This window comes from Periplaneta americana, chromosome 2 (assembly GCF_040183065.1).
Source record: "Periplaneta americana isolate PAMFEO1 chromosome 2, P.americana_PAMFEO1_priV1, whole genome shotgun sequence".
Taxonomy (NCBI): domain Eukaryota; kingdom Metazoa; phylum Arthropoda; class Insecta; order Blattodea; family Blattidae; genus Periplaneta; species Periplaneta americana.
In genome coordinates this window covers 197,346,783-197,361,150 of record NC_091118.1, presented here as the reverse complement: position 1 = coordinate 197,361,150, position 14,368 = coordinate 197,346,783, and the positions used below count along the sequence as shown (strand labels likewise).

General features: G+C 36.2%; 1 protein-coding gene across 3 annotated transcripts in view; it reads right to left on the bottom strand.

Annotated features, from left to right (window-relative positions):
- The window catches only part of Ets98B (DNA-binding protein Ets98B), a 159,357-nt gene that overhangs the window by 61,320 nt on the left and 83,669 nt on the right, over window positions 1-14,368 (bottom strand). Inside the window, exon 1 of one of the 3 annotated variants that reach the window (XM_069819287.1) lies at window positions 6,299-6,355. The exons of the other annotated variants lie outside the window; for them this stretch is intronic. Within the exon in view, the coding sequence (XP_069675388.1) occupies window positions 6,299-6,325 (27 nt within the window). The 5' untranslated portion in view covers window positions 6,326-6,355. Of the gene's footprint in view, window positions 1-6,298; window positions 6,356-14,368 lie in introns of those variants that run through there. 3 annotated transcript variants of the gene reach the window in all.

Below are 14,368 nucleotides of genomic sequence, written 5' to 3'. Positions count from 1 at the left end.
AAGTTAAAAAAAAAATGCCATCCTCTCCCCTTAAAGTGAATTTGAAGCAGGTTTTTTAAAACTTCAGTTTTCTCATCCCTTTCCATCCACCACTGCTCCATTCAAGTATACTGAAATCTTACCAGTTCTAACAAACGCCTACGTTGACATGTCCAAAGTTCTACAAATAAGTCTAACTGCTTATATTTGGAAACGTTATTAAGCGGTATAAATGGAGTTGAAATTGTTGCTAGGCAACACGCTACGCATATCAAGTACAGAAAACGTTGCGTTGTACGTCATACCGTCGAAATGTTTTCAGACGTTAGAGAAATAACCGCAATGCTCAGTCCGAGCGTCGATAAAGCTTTCAATATTGGTGATATGATTGTATACCGCCGCATGTTTGAAACGCTTCAGCAACAACTAGTGCGTTTAACAGAGAGATTCAAACATTACGAAGAAAATGTCAGAGTTATAACATTTGTTTTAAAGTAATGAAATCAATAGACAACTTCTTGTGTATACGAACTGTAAGACGTGGGCTCTGAGCCGTGCAAAACTCGATTGTCGCATTTTCATGTTTCAGATACTTTTCACTAATATTTGTGAATATCGTTGTTTAGTCAACTATCCGAAGACAGGTCTGAACCTCAAAATTTGGTAAATGTTTTCGACTCATCTGAAAGCTCATTTCTTCTAGTTTTCAAAAACATATAACTTGAACCCATTATCTCAATAATTTCATAATTATTCGGGAATTTATAATATAAACTCACCATAATTTCTGTACCTTAGGCCATCTTCAGTGTCTGTTTTCTCCTATTTTACATTTTCCGACATTTATTATCCTTCCGTCGGACAAAATGTAGGCTTCCAATTGGGCAAGAGACTTAATTGAGGTACCAAATTGAAGCTTAAACATGTGGCTATGTTGTAAACCAAACTATTATTTTTAATCGATTATAATTATTTTATCCCATTAATATACAAATACATATGTACTTTTTGAATGGTTAAAGATAAATAATTTTGGTACGTAACATTCTCCGATGACGTGAATATGTTAGGAGAAAATCCACAAAAGATTAGGGAAAACACGGGAATTTTACTGGAAGCAAGTAAAGAGATAGGTTTGGAAGTAAATCCCGAAAAGACAAAGTATATGTTTATGTCTCGTGACCAGAATGTTGTACGAAATGGAAATATAAAAATTGGAAATTTATCTTTTGAAGAGGTGGAGAAGTTCAAGTATCTGGGAGCAACAGTAACAAATATAAATGATACTCGGGAGGAAATTAAACACAGAATAAATATGGGAAATGTCTGTTATTATTCGGTTGAGAAGCTTTTATCATCGAGTCTGCTGTCGAAAAATCTGAAAGTTAGAATTTATAAAACAGTTATGTTACCGGTTGTTCTGTATGGTTGTGAAACTTGGACTCTCACTTTGAGAGAGGAACATGGGTTAAGGGTGTTTGAGAATAAGATGCTTAGGAAAATATTTGGGGCTAAGAGGGATGAAGTTACAGGAGAATGGAGAAAGTTACACAATACAGAACTGCACGCATTGTATTCTTCACGTGACATAATTAGGAACATTAAATCCAGACGTTTGAGATGGGCAGGGCATGTAGCACGTATGGGCGAATCCAGAAATGCATATAGAGTGTTAGTTGGGAGGCCGGAGGGAAAAAGACCTTTAGGGAGGGCGAGACGTAGATGGGAAGATAATATTAAAATGGATTTGAGGGAGGTGGGATATGATGATAGAGAATGGATTAATCTTGCTGAGGATAGGGACCAATGGCGGGCTTATGTGAGGATGGCAATGAACCTCCGGGTTCCTTAAAAGCCAGTAAGTAAGTAAGCAAGTAAGTAAGCAACATTCTCCATATTTAGGGAATCATTTTCGCGAAAAAAGGTTTACCCTGGATCAATTTCTAATGAAGTTAGGTCGGTCCAAAATTGTATTAATTTTTTTCCAAAAAAATTTTTCTTTGGGCCTGAAATTCGATTTCTAAGTCTAAGTTATAAAAATTGCTTAGTTTACACCAATAATCATGTCACCAAAGTTTGAAAGACATGAAGGGAAAAACGTGGATTTTTGTCCAAAGAGTCGATGAATATCTTAAGAGGACACAAGCTAGTAGGTGTACATTGAAAACGGACGAACATTTACAGTATGTTCTAGGCGATAGTCTAATCCATGACCGTTGCTTCCACGCAATGCTAGAGCTGAATATTAACCGTTGTGTAACCAAAGTTGCCATTAAAAATTGTACGGCTGAAACAAGCGCCTTAAATATCTTGCTAATGTGAGAATTGATCAAAATCATATGATTACATCATTCTTATTTTAATTGCATTGGCTAGGGTATTGTGAAATGTTTGTTTTACTAATGGCGGGTACTTGACAGTTCGTCATCCACCCATATGAAGCCAGTTGTGTAGTCCAATTTACCGACAGAATCGTTGTCCAGGGTACGTCATAGGAGGCTGGTCTACGCTACACCCGCGATGAGATGAGATGTTGATGGAGAATTGTTGAGATGTCAGAGGGGAACCGGAGTTCCTGAAGAAAACCCCTGTGTTATTGGACCACTGGCTTTCCCAATATAGGTTACTAGCTGAAATTACCCGTCGTTGCTTGTGTTTTCCTTTCTGCTTCTATTTCTAATTAAACTGGTTGTTAGGCTTTTCGGAAATCTCGGAAATCCAACTACAGACAACCAAAACGAATTGTCTTTACTAAGCTTTCCTTATCCCTAAAAAAATGAATCTTTCTATAGCGTTCACGTACTTGAATTAATGAACTTCTTAGCCAAATGCCTGCCAGGGTTAACTCAATTTAATCACCTGTAGATCAGGCATCAAAAAGAAAACATTTCGTCATGTGCCTTACGTTCAACTGTTTTTAATATATGTTTATTTGTTTTGATTTATTTATTTATTTGTTTCTTTGTTTATTTATTTATATTCTGATGTAGTTAAGGCCATTAGGCCTTCTTCCACACCTCCAGAAATACGAATAAAATAATAGAAAGTCAAACTATAAACAAAGTAAAACCAAACGAAAATATATACAGACTACAGTCACACAACCTAGATTGTCTAGATTTTGGCATTCATGATGTATCAACAATCTTATTTCATGTCGTGTTATTTTTCCATGGCCTCATGGAAGTCGATGTTGAATACAACAGACAATAATAAAGAACAATTGACTGTATAAGATTGAATTTTAATATTATACATCAATGTTTCATCGTATTTATTTTTATTTTTTATCTTTTTAATTAATTTAACGTCCATTTGTCCGATTTTAATGTAACCTATGTTCTTCTCCTGGTTATGAAGGTTAAATGTGCAGACTTTGACAAATATCGGTCAAAGCGTGTAGATTTGTATAGAGTACATACATACATACATACATACATACATACATACATACATACATACATACATACATACATACATAGCCACATTGACTTTTATATATAAGATAAATTGGGGGTACGTCAGGAATCGAATCCGGGTACACAGGATTACCACTGGACCGCCGTGCCGGCTACTTTATAAAATATGGTGGACATTCAACCGCACGGATGATAAAAGACTCGATGAAAAGAAAACACTCATCGTCGGTGCTGTTAATTCTGTTGGTAAGGAATGAAATGATAAAATTAAACATTATCCCAGTTGACACCTACACAAACGGAGGCATCCAAGACATTCGGTGTGGGGAAAGTAAATAAACTTAACGAGTAAACAGTCTGAATCTCCGAATATTTAAATGTCTTCGGAGGTATGACGCCTCCTCTCTCCTTGACATTCAAGCAGACACAAAAACCAAGAGGTGAAGCACGGCGGGATGCCGACTTAACAGGAACATCCGCTTACTTTATATCTCTTAAAAAGAACAGGTTCATGTCCTTCCAATTCTGAAATCTCCTCTGCAACTTTTGAGGACCAGCCGCAACTCGGTTAACTGAAGACTTCTCAGTAAAGAGAACTGTGTTCGATTCTGGACATATATTTTAAGACAGATTAGGCTAAAAGGCTGCTGTTAAGTTTCATCATAATATTTCGGTTTTCCCCGCCTCCTGTCGTCCTCGGCGACCAAGTGGTTACAGCGCTTGTTACTGGACCCGATGTGTGTGGGTTCAAACACGGCTGAGGCAATGAATATTTAAGGACGAAAAAAAAAAACATGGCTTCTTTCAGAGAGGAGGTCAAGCTTTTGAGCCCCGTATAGATTTACGGCATGTAAAAGAAATATGTCCCTGAATAAAAGGTTCCAAGCAAAGTTTACAGGTCGTTTATCGCCCTCACCGGAATTCAACTCCGGAGGTACAATGGGCCTCTTAAAAGCAATTTGGTTCATAAAAACCTCCAGCTGAAATCCGTCTATCGATTCATCTATTCCCTGCCATTCTCATTCTTCCATTACTCCATTATCTGCCCGATTCCACAGTCTTTCTCAGTATCATAACTTAAATACTCGGTCACAATATGATAACACGCTAGAAATACCACTCCACACATCATCTCTTTATTCTTCATCTTTCACTGTTGCTACTTCTCGTCACTGGAATTCTCTGCTGCCTGAAGTCAAGGGCTGCCGAACTTTAATTTCCTTTAAATGTAAATTAGAAAAGTATCTTATGATGAGTTGCCAGACCTAACGTGTTGCAAATGTGTTCCACTGTATTTATTTATTTATTTTTTTTGTTACCTAAATCGTGTTTATTTAACACTTAACGCCAATATGTATCCCACTGTGTTGTTGTTTTTATTATTAATCTATTTTTTGTGTACATTTTATTCAATTGTCGGTTTCTGGTTTAATTATGTAAATCCTACTTAATTGTAATCTAATACTAATATGTATACTAATGTGTTTATTTTTATTTTTACCGTGTACATTTTTCTTTTTTTTATTGAATTATCGGCTTCTGTTTTTATGTGATTCGTATTTGATTCTAACAAATTAATATGTATTTCACTATGTTTATTTTTATTTTATGAGGTAAATTTTATGTAACTACCTCTTTTGATCTCATTATGTATCAGTATGTAATTACTTAATTCTGATCAAGTTTTATGTTCAACTGTTTAAGCAAGTTTTAATCCTGGTTGAGTGTAAGAGAAGGCCTTAAGGCCTTAAATCTGCCAGGTTAAATAAAGACATTACTTACTTACTTATCGTAATATCTTCACGTCATCATCTCTGAACAGTCCTATGTAGTTAAATTAAAATTATAGTCTTTGAGTTTCATCGAAGTATTTATTTTCTGTGCCCAGAATGTGTATTTGTAAAGATGAACATAATTTTGTGTTACATCTACAAAATTTCTGTTTAACGGCAAAGGATTGTTTCTTTTTGATGAATTTTCAGAGCGCTAAACTTTTTAACAAAGACAGGAAAATGAACTAGAGTGAGCTATATCTTATAGGCTATCTACCAGACGTGAAAGAACCCTAGTCTTCTAAGACTATTGTTACAATTTACTGGCTGCTCCCATTCAAGTAAATAATTCAAAGTCAATAATAATAATAATAATAATAATAATAATAATAATAATAATAATAATAATAATAATAATAATAATAATAATAATAATAATAATAATTGTCTTTCGACTTCTATTATCTCAGATCCGTAACCTCTATAGTTCTAGGCGTCGAAATTAAGGCGTTGTGTTGAAATTCTAAGGGTCACGAGTTCGATTTCTTAACGGGGTCATGAATTTTCTCCATCGATCTAATCCTTCCGCCCATAGGGGCTCATTTAGCCTCTAATAGAAATGAGCATACTAGGGGTATTTTCTTGGGGATAAAGGCGGCCAGTACGTAAAACTGACATCCTTACTGCTAATCAGTGCCGATTGTCTCATGAAGTGACAACCTTAACATTCCGCGATGTTAACGGCCTTTCAGGTCTCTAAACGGAATAGCTTTCCTTTGTACATTATTCTTCTTGTATTTTAAAAACGCTAATATGTGAAATAAATCAACTCTTAAGGATGAGAGTAATATTAACGATAATAATAATAATAATAATAATAATAATAATAATAATAATAATAATACCATCGCCTTCCAGTCCACATAATCTCGCCATAACACAATAATCTCTGCTGTTCTAAGAGTCGTTAAATACGAAGAAAATGGCAATATGCTCTTACAGTTTCACGGTATAAATATTTCATTTTTGTTCATATAAACAGAAGACGAAATCTGAGTAATCAGTTTTAAATGTATGACGTTTTATCCATTGCACTAGAATATCTACAAAACGGATTTGTGTACTTACTAGAAATTGAAGACTATTGTTAATCATATGTGATCCACACGGATACTCTCACTGTACAGTTGCAACAAAACACTGATCATTGGAGTAAAGAAGATATTTAATAAAACCGCGGACACGAGGAAATGAGGGAAGCGTCAGACGTCAACACCAGCTGATGACGGCTACATCCGTCCTGCCTCTGCACGTAAACTGACCACCAGTTCCATGAAGATCCCCTGCTCTAATAGGCGTGCTGAACTGATATCGACCGGCTTACATATTTCCTTCCAACTGTGATAACAACCAGGGACTCCCGCTCCTTGTGATTGTATTAGGTTGGTCCACAACTCGCTTAAAAGTGGAGGACGAAATGCTCGAAGAGGAAAAGATGATAATTCTGATATGAAGTTTATTGCCAGAGAAAATGCGACGTTTTGATGAATAGGAGGTTATTTTTGATTCTGGGATGTAATTAGGTGCGGTGCCTAGCGTTAGTATATCTTGGAAGTGGTAAACATGCGACTAAATGTCGTGTTGATATGAGGTTTATAATTAGACTCCAGAGATTATATATAGAATTTATTTTGTTCCGACTGTTCATATTTGATTCTCAATCATTTGACTTTCAAATGGCCTTAGGAGTAGTGTATAGGACTGTTGATTTCCGAAGTTCCGGTGATGGTGTACTGCGAGAGATGTCTGTGTTACACCAGAATGATGATGATGATGATGATGACGACTACTACTACTGCTACTACTACTACTACTACTACTACTACTACTACTACTACTACTACTACTACTACTACTACTGCTGCTGCTGCTGCAGTTGCTGTTGCTGCTGCTGCTGCTGCTGCTACTACTACCACTACAGTGAAACTTCCCAACAGCGGACACCGCCGGGGAAAAATTAAATGTCCGTTATTGAGAAGTGTCCGCTATTTAGAAAATTGTTAGTATGTATACAGTACATTAACATTTCTCATACATATTCAATACTATATTTTGTGCGAGATCGTGCGTATTTGCTTGGTTTCCGCACAAAACCAATCCGCGGAAAGTCTAAAATTCCACATTCAGTATTTCCAACCTAACACACATAACAATTTCCCTCTTCTTACCGCTTAAGTGACATATTGATTTTACTGCTTTAGGCTTTTAACATATTATTTTTAGAGACGTTCAATATAGCAATAATTATAAATTGGAAACTTACCACTGCAATTTCACCTAAATTGCACTGTTAATTATTGTTTTTAAATATTTGCAAAAATTAAGTAAACTCTACAACTCCACTAAAGTTACTGCATTCGTCACAGTAACATTAAGGAAGCCGTGAAAAAATCAACAATATTCCAGATGCCGATGTTATTACTACAATATGTTATATAAATAATATTGTTAAAATATTAAAATGAAAAATAAATCATTACATAACCTTACCGTTTGTTTTAAGTTCGCATTTATAGACTGGGGTAAAAAAAGACAGACGTATATCACGGCCTGCTGGAGTATAGTAAACACAGAAAACATTTTATAGCAACAATGTTGAAGAAAGATATTTTGGTTTTCCGAAGTTGCCGTCATTAAACAGAAACCAACATGGAGATTTCATTGCAACTAATTAGAAATTCGTCTTTCAGGTATGTAATAAACGATCTTCGCACAAAATAATGTACGATACACGTGCTGTATGTTTTCTTTCAATTCTCGGAAATTAAAAAAGCTCAACTACATTTCGCTTTTTCAAACTTTTCCTCGAACATGAAAACTTCAACATACCGCTCTTGTAACGCATATTACTATTACAGTACATACAGTAGACAATGAGATTGTTTACAGTATTCATCCAGAGAGAAATCGTACCAGTAAATGTTTCGTAAATGAAATAAACATTACTAACCTGAGTTTTTCCTTCATTAAACTTTGTGGCCAGCTCACGAACATTTAATTTGGTTAAACGAGCGTTGAGCGGATTCTGCCGATTTTGGAATAGTCACCGACGCACTTAGGTTAGGTTAGGTTAGTTTAGGCTTTTATTATCCCGTCAAGATGAAGGTGAAAGCGATTGAGTGTGATTTTTTGTTTTCTATGTTGGCAGTTCAAGTACGTCGGTGTCTATTCCAAAATCGGCGGAATCCGCTCAACGCTCGTTTCACCACATTTTTAATGTGACTGTACTTCCGAACACTCAACTTGACAAACTAAGAATGTACGGACTGCTCACATGCAGTATCACAACTAACAACTGTGCTGCTTACCTTCAATAAAGTACAAGAACGTTCAAATGCACGATAATGGTTGTTGAAAAGAATTCCGTTTAATTTACAACCGTCTTTTTCCTTTTTTTCTTTCACTCTGTCCGTTATTTGGAAGTTTTAATTGTTGTTGGGACATACATTTCAGTGTCCGCGTCCGTTATTGAGAATGTCCGCTATTTGGAAGAATTTTATCATAAGTGCTAATGTTATTTTTCACGGGAATTTTAAAATGTCCGCTATTGAGAGGAGTCCGCTATTGAGAGGAGTCCGCTATTGGGAAGTGTCCGTTAAGGGAAGCTTCACTGTACTACTACTACTACTACTACTACTACTACTACTACTACTACTACTACTACTACATAAATGGCGAAATTCTGACAGCAGACTGGAGAATCTAGAGAAAATTTCACCAGGCCATAGGCGTGTTCTCGAAACAGAAACTGCTCTCTTACTGCTAGTATGAAGCAAGTCTCAAGAAGAGTCAGATTGTTCGCAGAGATAGCTATGCCATACACAACTCGTCAATATTATTGAAGCTTTACCTCTGCTGCATTCAACATGCTTAGGCATTACGCGATGTGGATATCCAGAGACGGATCACATTTATTTTTCATATCACAGCTGCAACAAGAACACAACATAGGCATGGTATTCCAGCTGAATTTCGTATCAGCTTATTGAGTAAAAGAAGTTGGTGAATAACATTCGACATCAACTGATGAGTCATGTTGGCCAATTACATGGAGTTCAAATTCTCAATACCTGACCCACCCGATTTCTTCATTTGGAGTTTTGAGAAGAATGATGTCTGTGCACAAATACTTATGGATTTTGATAGTTTTTTTAGTAAATTATTTTACGACGCTTTATCAACATCTTCCGTTATTTAGCGTCTGAATGAGATGAAGGTGATAATGCCGATGAAATGAATCCGTGGTCCAGCACCGAAAGTTACCCAGCATTTGCTCATATTGGGTTGAGGGAAAACCCCGGGAAAAACCTCAACCAGGTAACTTGCCCCGACCGGGAATCGAACCCGGGCCACCTGGTTTCGCGGCGATTTTGATAGTCTCAAAGAAAAAATTGTCTTAGCTTTTGGGAAAACTACTCCTGAGATATTACATCACAAATGGGAGGGATGTCTCACAATATGGATTGTGTTGTGGCACATTGGGATCTTACTTATACTTACAAATGGCTTTTAAGGAACTCGGAGTTTCGTTGCCGCCCTCACATAAGCCTGACATCGGTCCCTGTCCTGAGCAAGATTAATCCAGTCCCTAACAGCATATTCCACCTCACTCAAATCCATTTTAATATTATCTTCCAATTCACGTCTCGGTCTCCCCAAAGATCTTTTTCCCTCAGGTCTTCCAACTATATGCATTTTTAGATTCACCCATATGGACATATTGGGGTCTAATGTGGGTGAAACTCCCATCATTCTGAAATGACAAATAAGTAGCAACAGTTTTTATTGTATGCCTTCCCAAACGGATCACTCTGTATGTTTTGCAATATCCGAAACGAATCATTCATTACAGGCCGATCGAAAGCTGAAATGTGGAAAGTACCAAATAAAGATAATTTCAGCTCTTAGATACGTAACGGACTTGCAAGTACAGTCACAGGATCGACTTTAAAGATAACTATGAGTAAATTGGCACTTGTACTGTACTTGACCGTAGTTCAGTCTCTGCTGTTTTCATAGCATGATATTTCACTTTGACATTTGGCCGGTGAGACTTCGTTACCTTAACTATTAATCTAGGCATTCACGTGAGATGTACGGTAGTAAAAGCTGCTGGTAGGATTATAAACCGCGCCTGAGAGTTTCTCGTGACTTCAAGGCTATGCCTTAGATCACGTGTACATCATGGTTATTACAGTTGACACAAATATTTCCAACAATTATGTAAAAATTTACCATGATTTATGATGGTATAGTTGTTACTTCCACACCAAACGACGTTTATGGGATGTAATACTGTAACGTAAAATGTATACAGGGTGAAAGGGGTATAACTGCATTAATTTTAAAAGCAGAATCTTTAGGTTAGTAGTAGTATTTATTTATTTAACCTGGTAGAGTAAGGCCGTCAGGCCTTCTTTCGTCCCTCTACCAGGAGATTCCAACTATAATATGAAGAATAAAATTACAATTAGTATTAAATTTACAATTGCAATTACAAATAAAATTACAATATTAAATTTACAATTACAATTACAATAAAAATCAAAGTACGAAAAGATTACCTGACCAATGAAAGCTAGATAATTTATCATAGAAAAACAAAGAATATTTTATATTTACTGAATTACAAATTAAACCTAGAATAACAAAATTGTATAGTGATGAAATTATTGGATATTGAAATATTTTGAGATAGATTAAGGAAACTATTTACAAGAAATCAATTACTGACCAAGTGCCTAGTAAGTTTGCGTTTTAATTCAATTTCATTTCGACAGTCCCTGATGCTAGCAGGTAGCGAATTCCAGAGTCTTGGCAGGGCTATTGTGAAAGAAGATGAGTATGAGGATGTGCGATGGGATGGTATTGTTAGTATTGTTTCATGACGAGAGCGTGTTTTCAGATTATGGTGGGAAGAAAGGTAAGTGAAGCGAGACGACAGATACGAAGGAATAGAAGAGTTCAAGATTTCGAAGAGAAAGAGAAGTGAATGTCAATTTCTTTTCTTATCTAGTTTAAGCCAACCTATTGCTTCCAGGAATGGGGTGATATGATCATGATTAGGTTGTAAGTCAAATGATATCATTTTGATATTTAAATAACTGTTTAGCCGAAAAAAGATAATGTGTCTGAAGTTTGAATCCCATTTGTGGTAAAACTATTGGGTATTGAGACGTATGAGTGGTACGATATCAACGCGAAGAACAAGCCGAAGAAAATAATCCTTTGTCATTTCTTCGTAAAACGCTTCATTTGTGTAATAACGTACAAAATTAACTGATTAAAAACGCGTTTACAGTACGACGGAAATTTTATCAGTGGGGCTTATCAGGGATCTGGATCTGGAAGGGCTGAGGCAGCATGACCCACCTGTCAGCGTCGGATTCACGAATGTCCCCCAGCTACCTGTCGGGCTCGAACAATCATCGCGTATCACAAATAACATAGTTACCGGCAAGCCTCTTGACTTGCTAGTTTTCTATCCAAAGTAGCCTAACTGAGCCTACCTGTCACACTAAACATTGGGCAAGGTTTCGCGTAAGCTAATCAACATCGCTGAACAACACGAGGCCCAAGGAATACAGGTCAATCTCATGACACAACTTACCTGCAGCTTTGCTGAGGCATCTCGATGCTATCGCGAAGTTGGCAAGCTGGAGTCGTGGGTTGGGACCGGTCACGACAGAGTGCCGCATTCCGTGTAACAGTCGGCTAAGCGACAAGCGTTTATGTTTGTTATTTAATTTAAAACGTCCTTCGCTGTGCCCAAGTGGGAGCGTGTGTACGCGTGCAGGGCCAGTGAAACTGGGTTCAATTCCCCATAGAGATGTGGAAATTTACCTTCAAAGTGGTGAGCCTGAACATGTCAATTTAGTTTGGATTTGTTGTGTGTTATGCGATAGACTTGTGCTATGGTGACCACATGATTAACCTAAACTTGATTTAAAAAAAATCCATATAAATAAGCGCAAACAGGTGAAAAGAATATATTATTGATTCTTGGAAATTATCATCATCATCATCATCCAAAGGTGTACTGCAAAAATGAGAACCCATGACTCAACCTTTCGCGCATTAATGCGATTTAACCCTTAAATTGGCAAAACCAGGCACACAAATTCCACAATTTGGGACATCTGGCCGAAATCTACGGCTGACCACTACGATCCAGAATACAAAGCAGAGTTAAATTAAAAATGCAATATGATTGCGGAGAGAATACGGAACAATATAAATTTAAAAATAAAGTACAATTTGATTTCGGAGAAACATGAGATGAAAATATATTGAAGAGTAATGAAATGAAGTGAAAAAAACTACAGAGTATTATACAAGTGATTGTGTAAAATGGATCATGAATCTCTCAATACCATTAGACAAATTTTGTTAATGTCCTCATTTCTCACACTAGTTTATTAAGCCAAACACCTGCATGGAATTGGAATATATCAGTCCCCTAACTGCCCATTGTGCAACTCAAACCAAGAAATGGATTCGGAACACCTCAAAATCTGTGCTTCAGTGGCTGGCCATGATAATATCTTTGAAAAATATTGGAGTGCAAGAGGTCAAATGACTTTATTGTCAAACGCCTGGCATTAGAAAACAACAACAGTTTATTAAACCGTGTCGGACTGTAAAGAAAACAACTATCGTAATGTCCATATTTATATGTTGTACAATATTATAGTATTGTGAAATTGTAATTTTCCTACCAATTTTTTTTTCTATTCTATTAAAATTATAGCATACAGCCTATTAACCTGTTGTATCCTATAGGATTCTTTGTCAATTTAAGGGTGAAAGTTATTTGAATTATGAAATGACTTGTCTGAAGAGCAATTATCTAATTCGGATCTCTACAAATATTGCAGAGTCGTTATATTCTTACATTAACATTTCAGTCAAAGTGGCATCTAATTTACGCTCACAAAACTAGTTTGAGAGCTTTTTTAATACATTCTAACCCCTCCCCCAAATGAAAGAGAAGCAAAAAATTCTGTGTTTTAACTGGGATACACCGGCACGTAGAATACTTTTCATGTTTCATTTTTATTTCGGTTTAAAAATAGAGAATATAGATCTATAACAAGAAGAGTAATTAATGAAGGGCATACAATATGTTTTCTCTTCATATGAAACGACAATCCGAAATTAGTCCCAGCTCGCAACAAAGTTTTCACTATGGTACACTCAAAGAGTATCTATCGTACGTGTCTACTACCAATTTAATATTTCAGAACTCGCGATTACAAATCAAACGAATGATCACACAGGCCTATAATGCTCTCAATACCGAGATATTACTCAGAGAGGCTGAGTGGCACGGGGACTTCATGCTCGTAGCGAGAGAAGGTGGCGTCATTGTGCGTGGACACATAAGTTACATTTGTCCTAACTATAATAACAGCAATAATATTCGCCTGTGGCTAAGCCCTTTTACATTAAGCTTTTGAACTTCTGCCATTTTTATTTTTTCACCACGGATTCCGGAACGGGTGACCATACTCGGTGCAGGGAAAGACTTATTCTGCGTGAAAACTGTTTCTATTTTTATGATTATTTCAGAACCGTGACTTTTTAAATAGTACCATATTGTGTTTTCCGATAAGTTAATTTTACATTATACTTTTGGGAGAATATCATAATAATAATAATAATAATAATAATAATAATAATAATAATAATAATAATAATATTTTTTATAATATAATATTGTACGAAATGGAAATATAAAAATTGGAAATTTATCTTTTGAAGAGGTGGAGAAGTTCAAATATCTGGGAGCAACAGTAACAAATATAATTGATACTCGGGAGGAAATTAAACGCAGAATAAATATGGGAAATGCGTGTTATTATTCGGTTGAGAAACTTTTATCATCCAGTCTGCTGTCAAAAAATCTGAAAGTTAGAATTTATAAAACAGTTATATTACCGGTTGTTCTTTATGGTTGTGAAACTTGGACTCTCACTTTGAGAGAGGAACATAGGTTCAGGGTGTTTGAGAATAAGGTGCTTAGGAAAATATCTGGGGCTAAGAGGGATGAAGTTACAGGAGAATGGAGAACGTTACGCAACACAGAGCTGCACGCATTGTATACTTCACCTGACATAATTAGGACCATAAAATCCA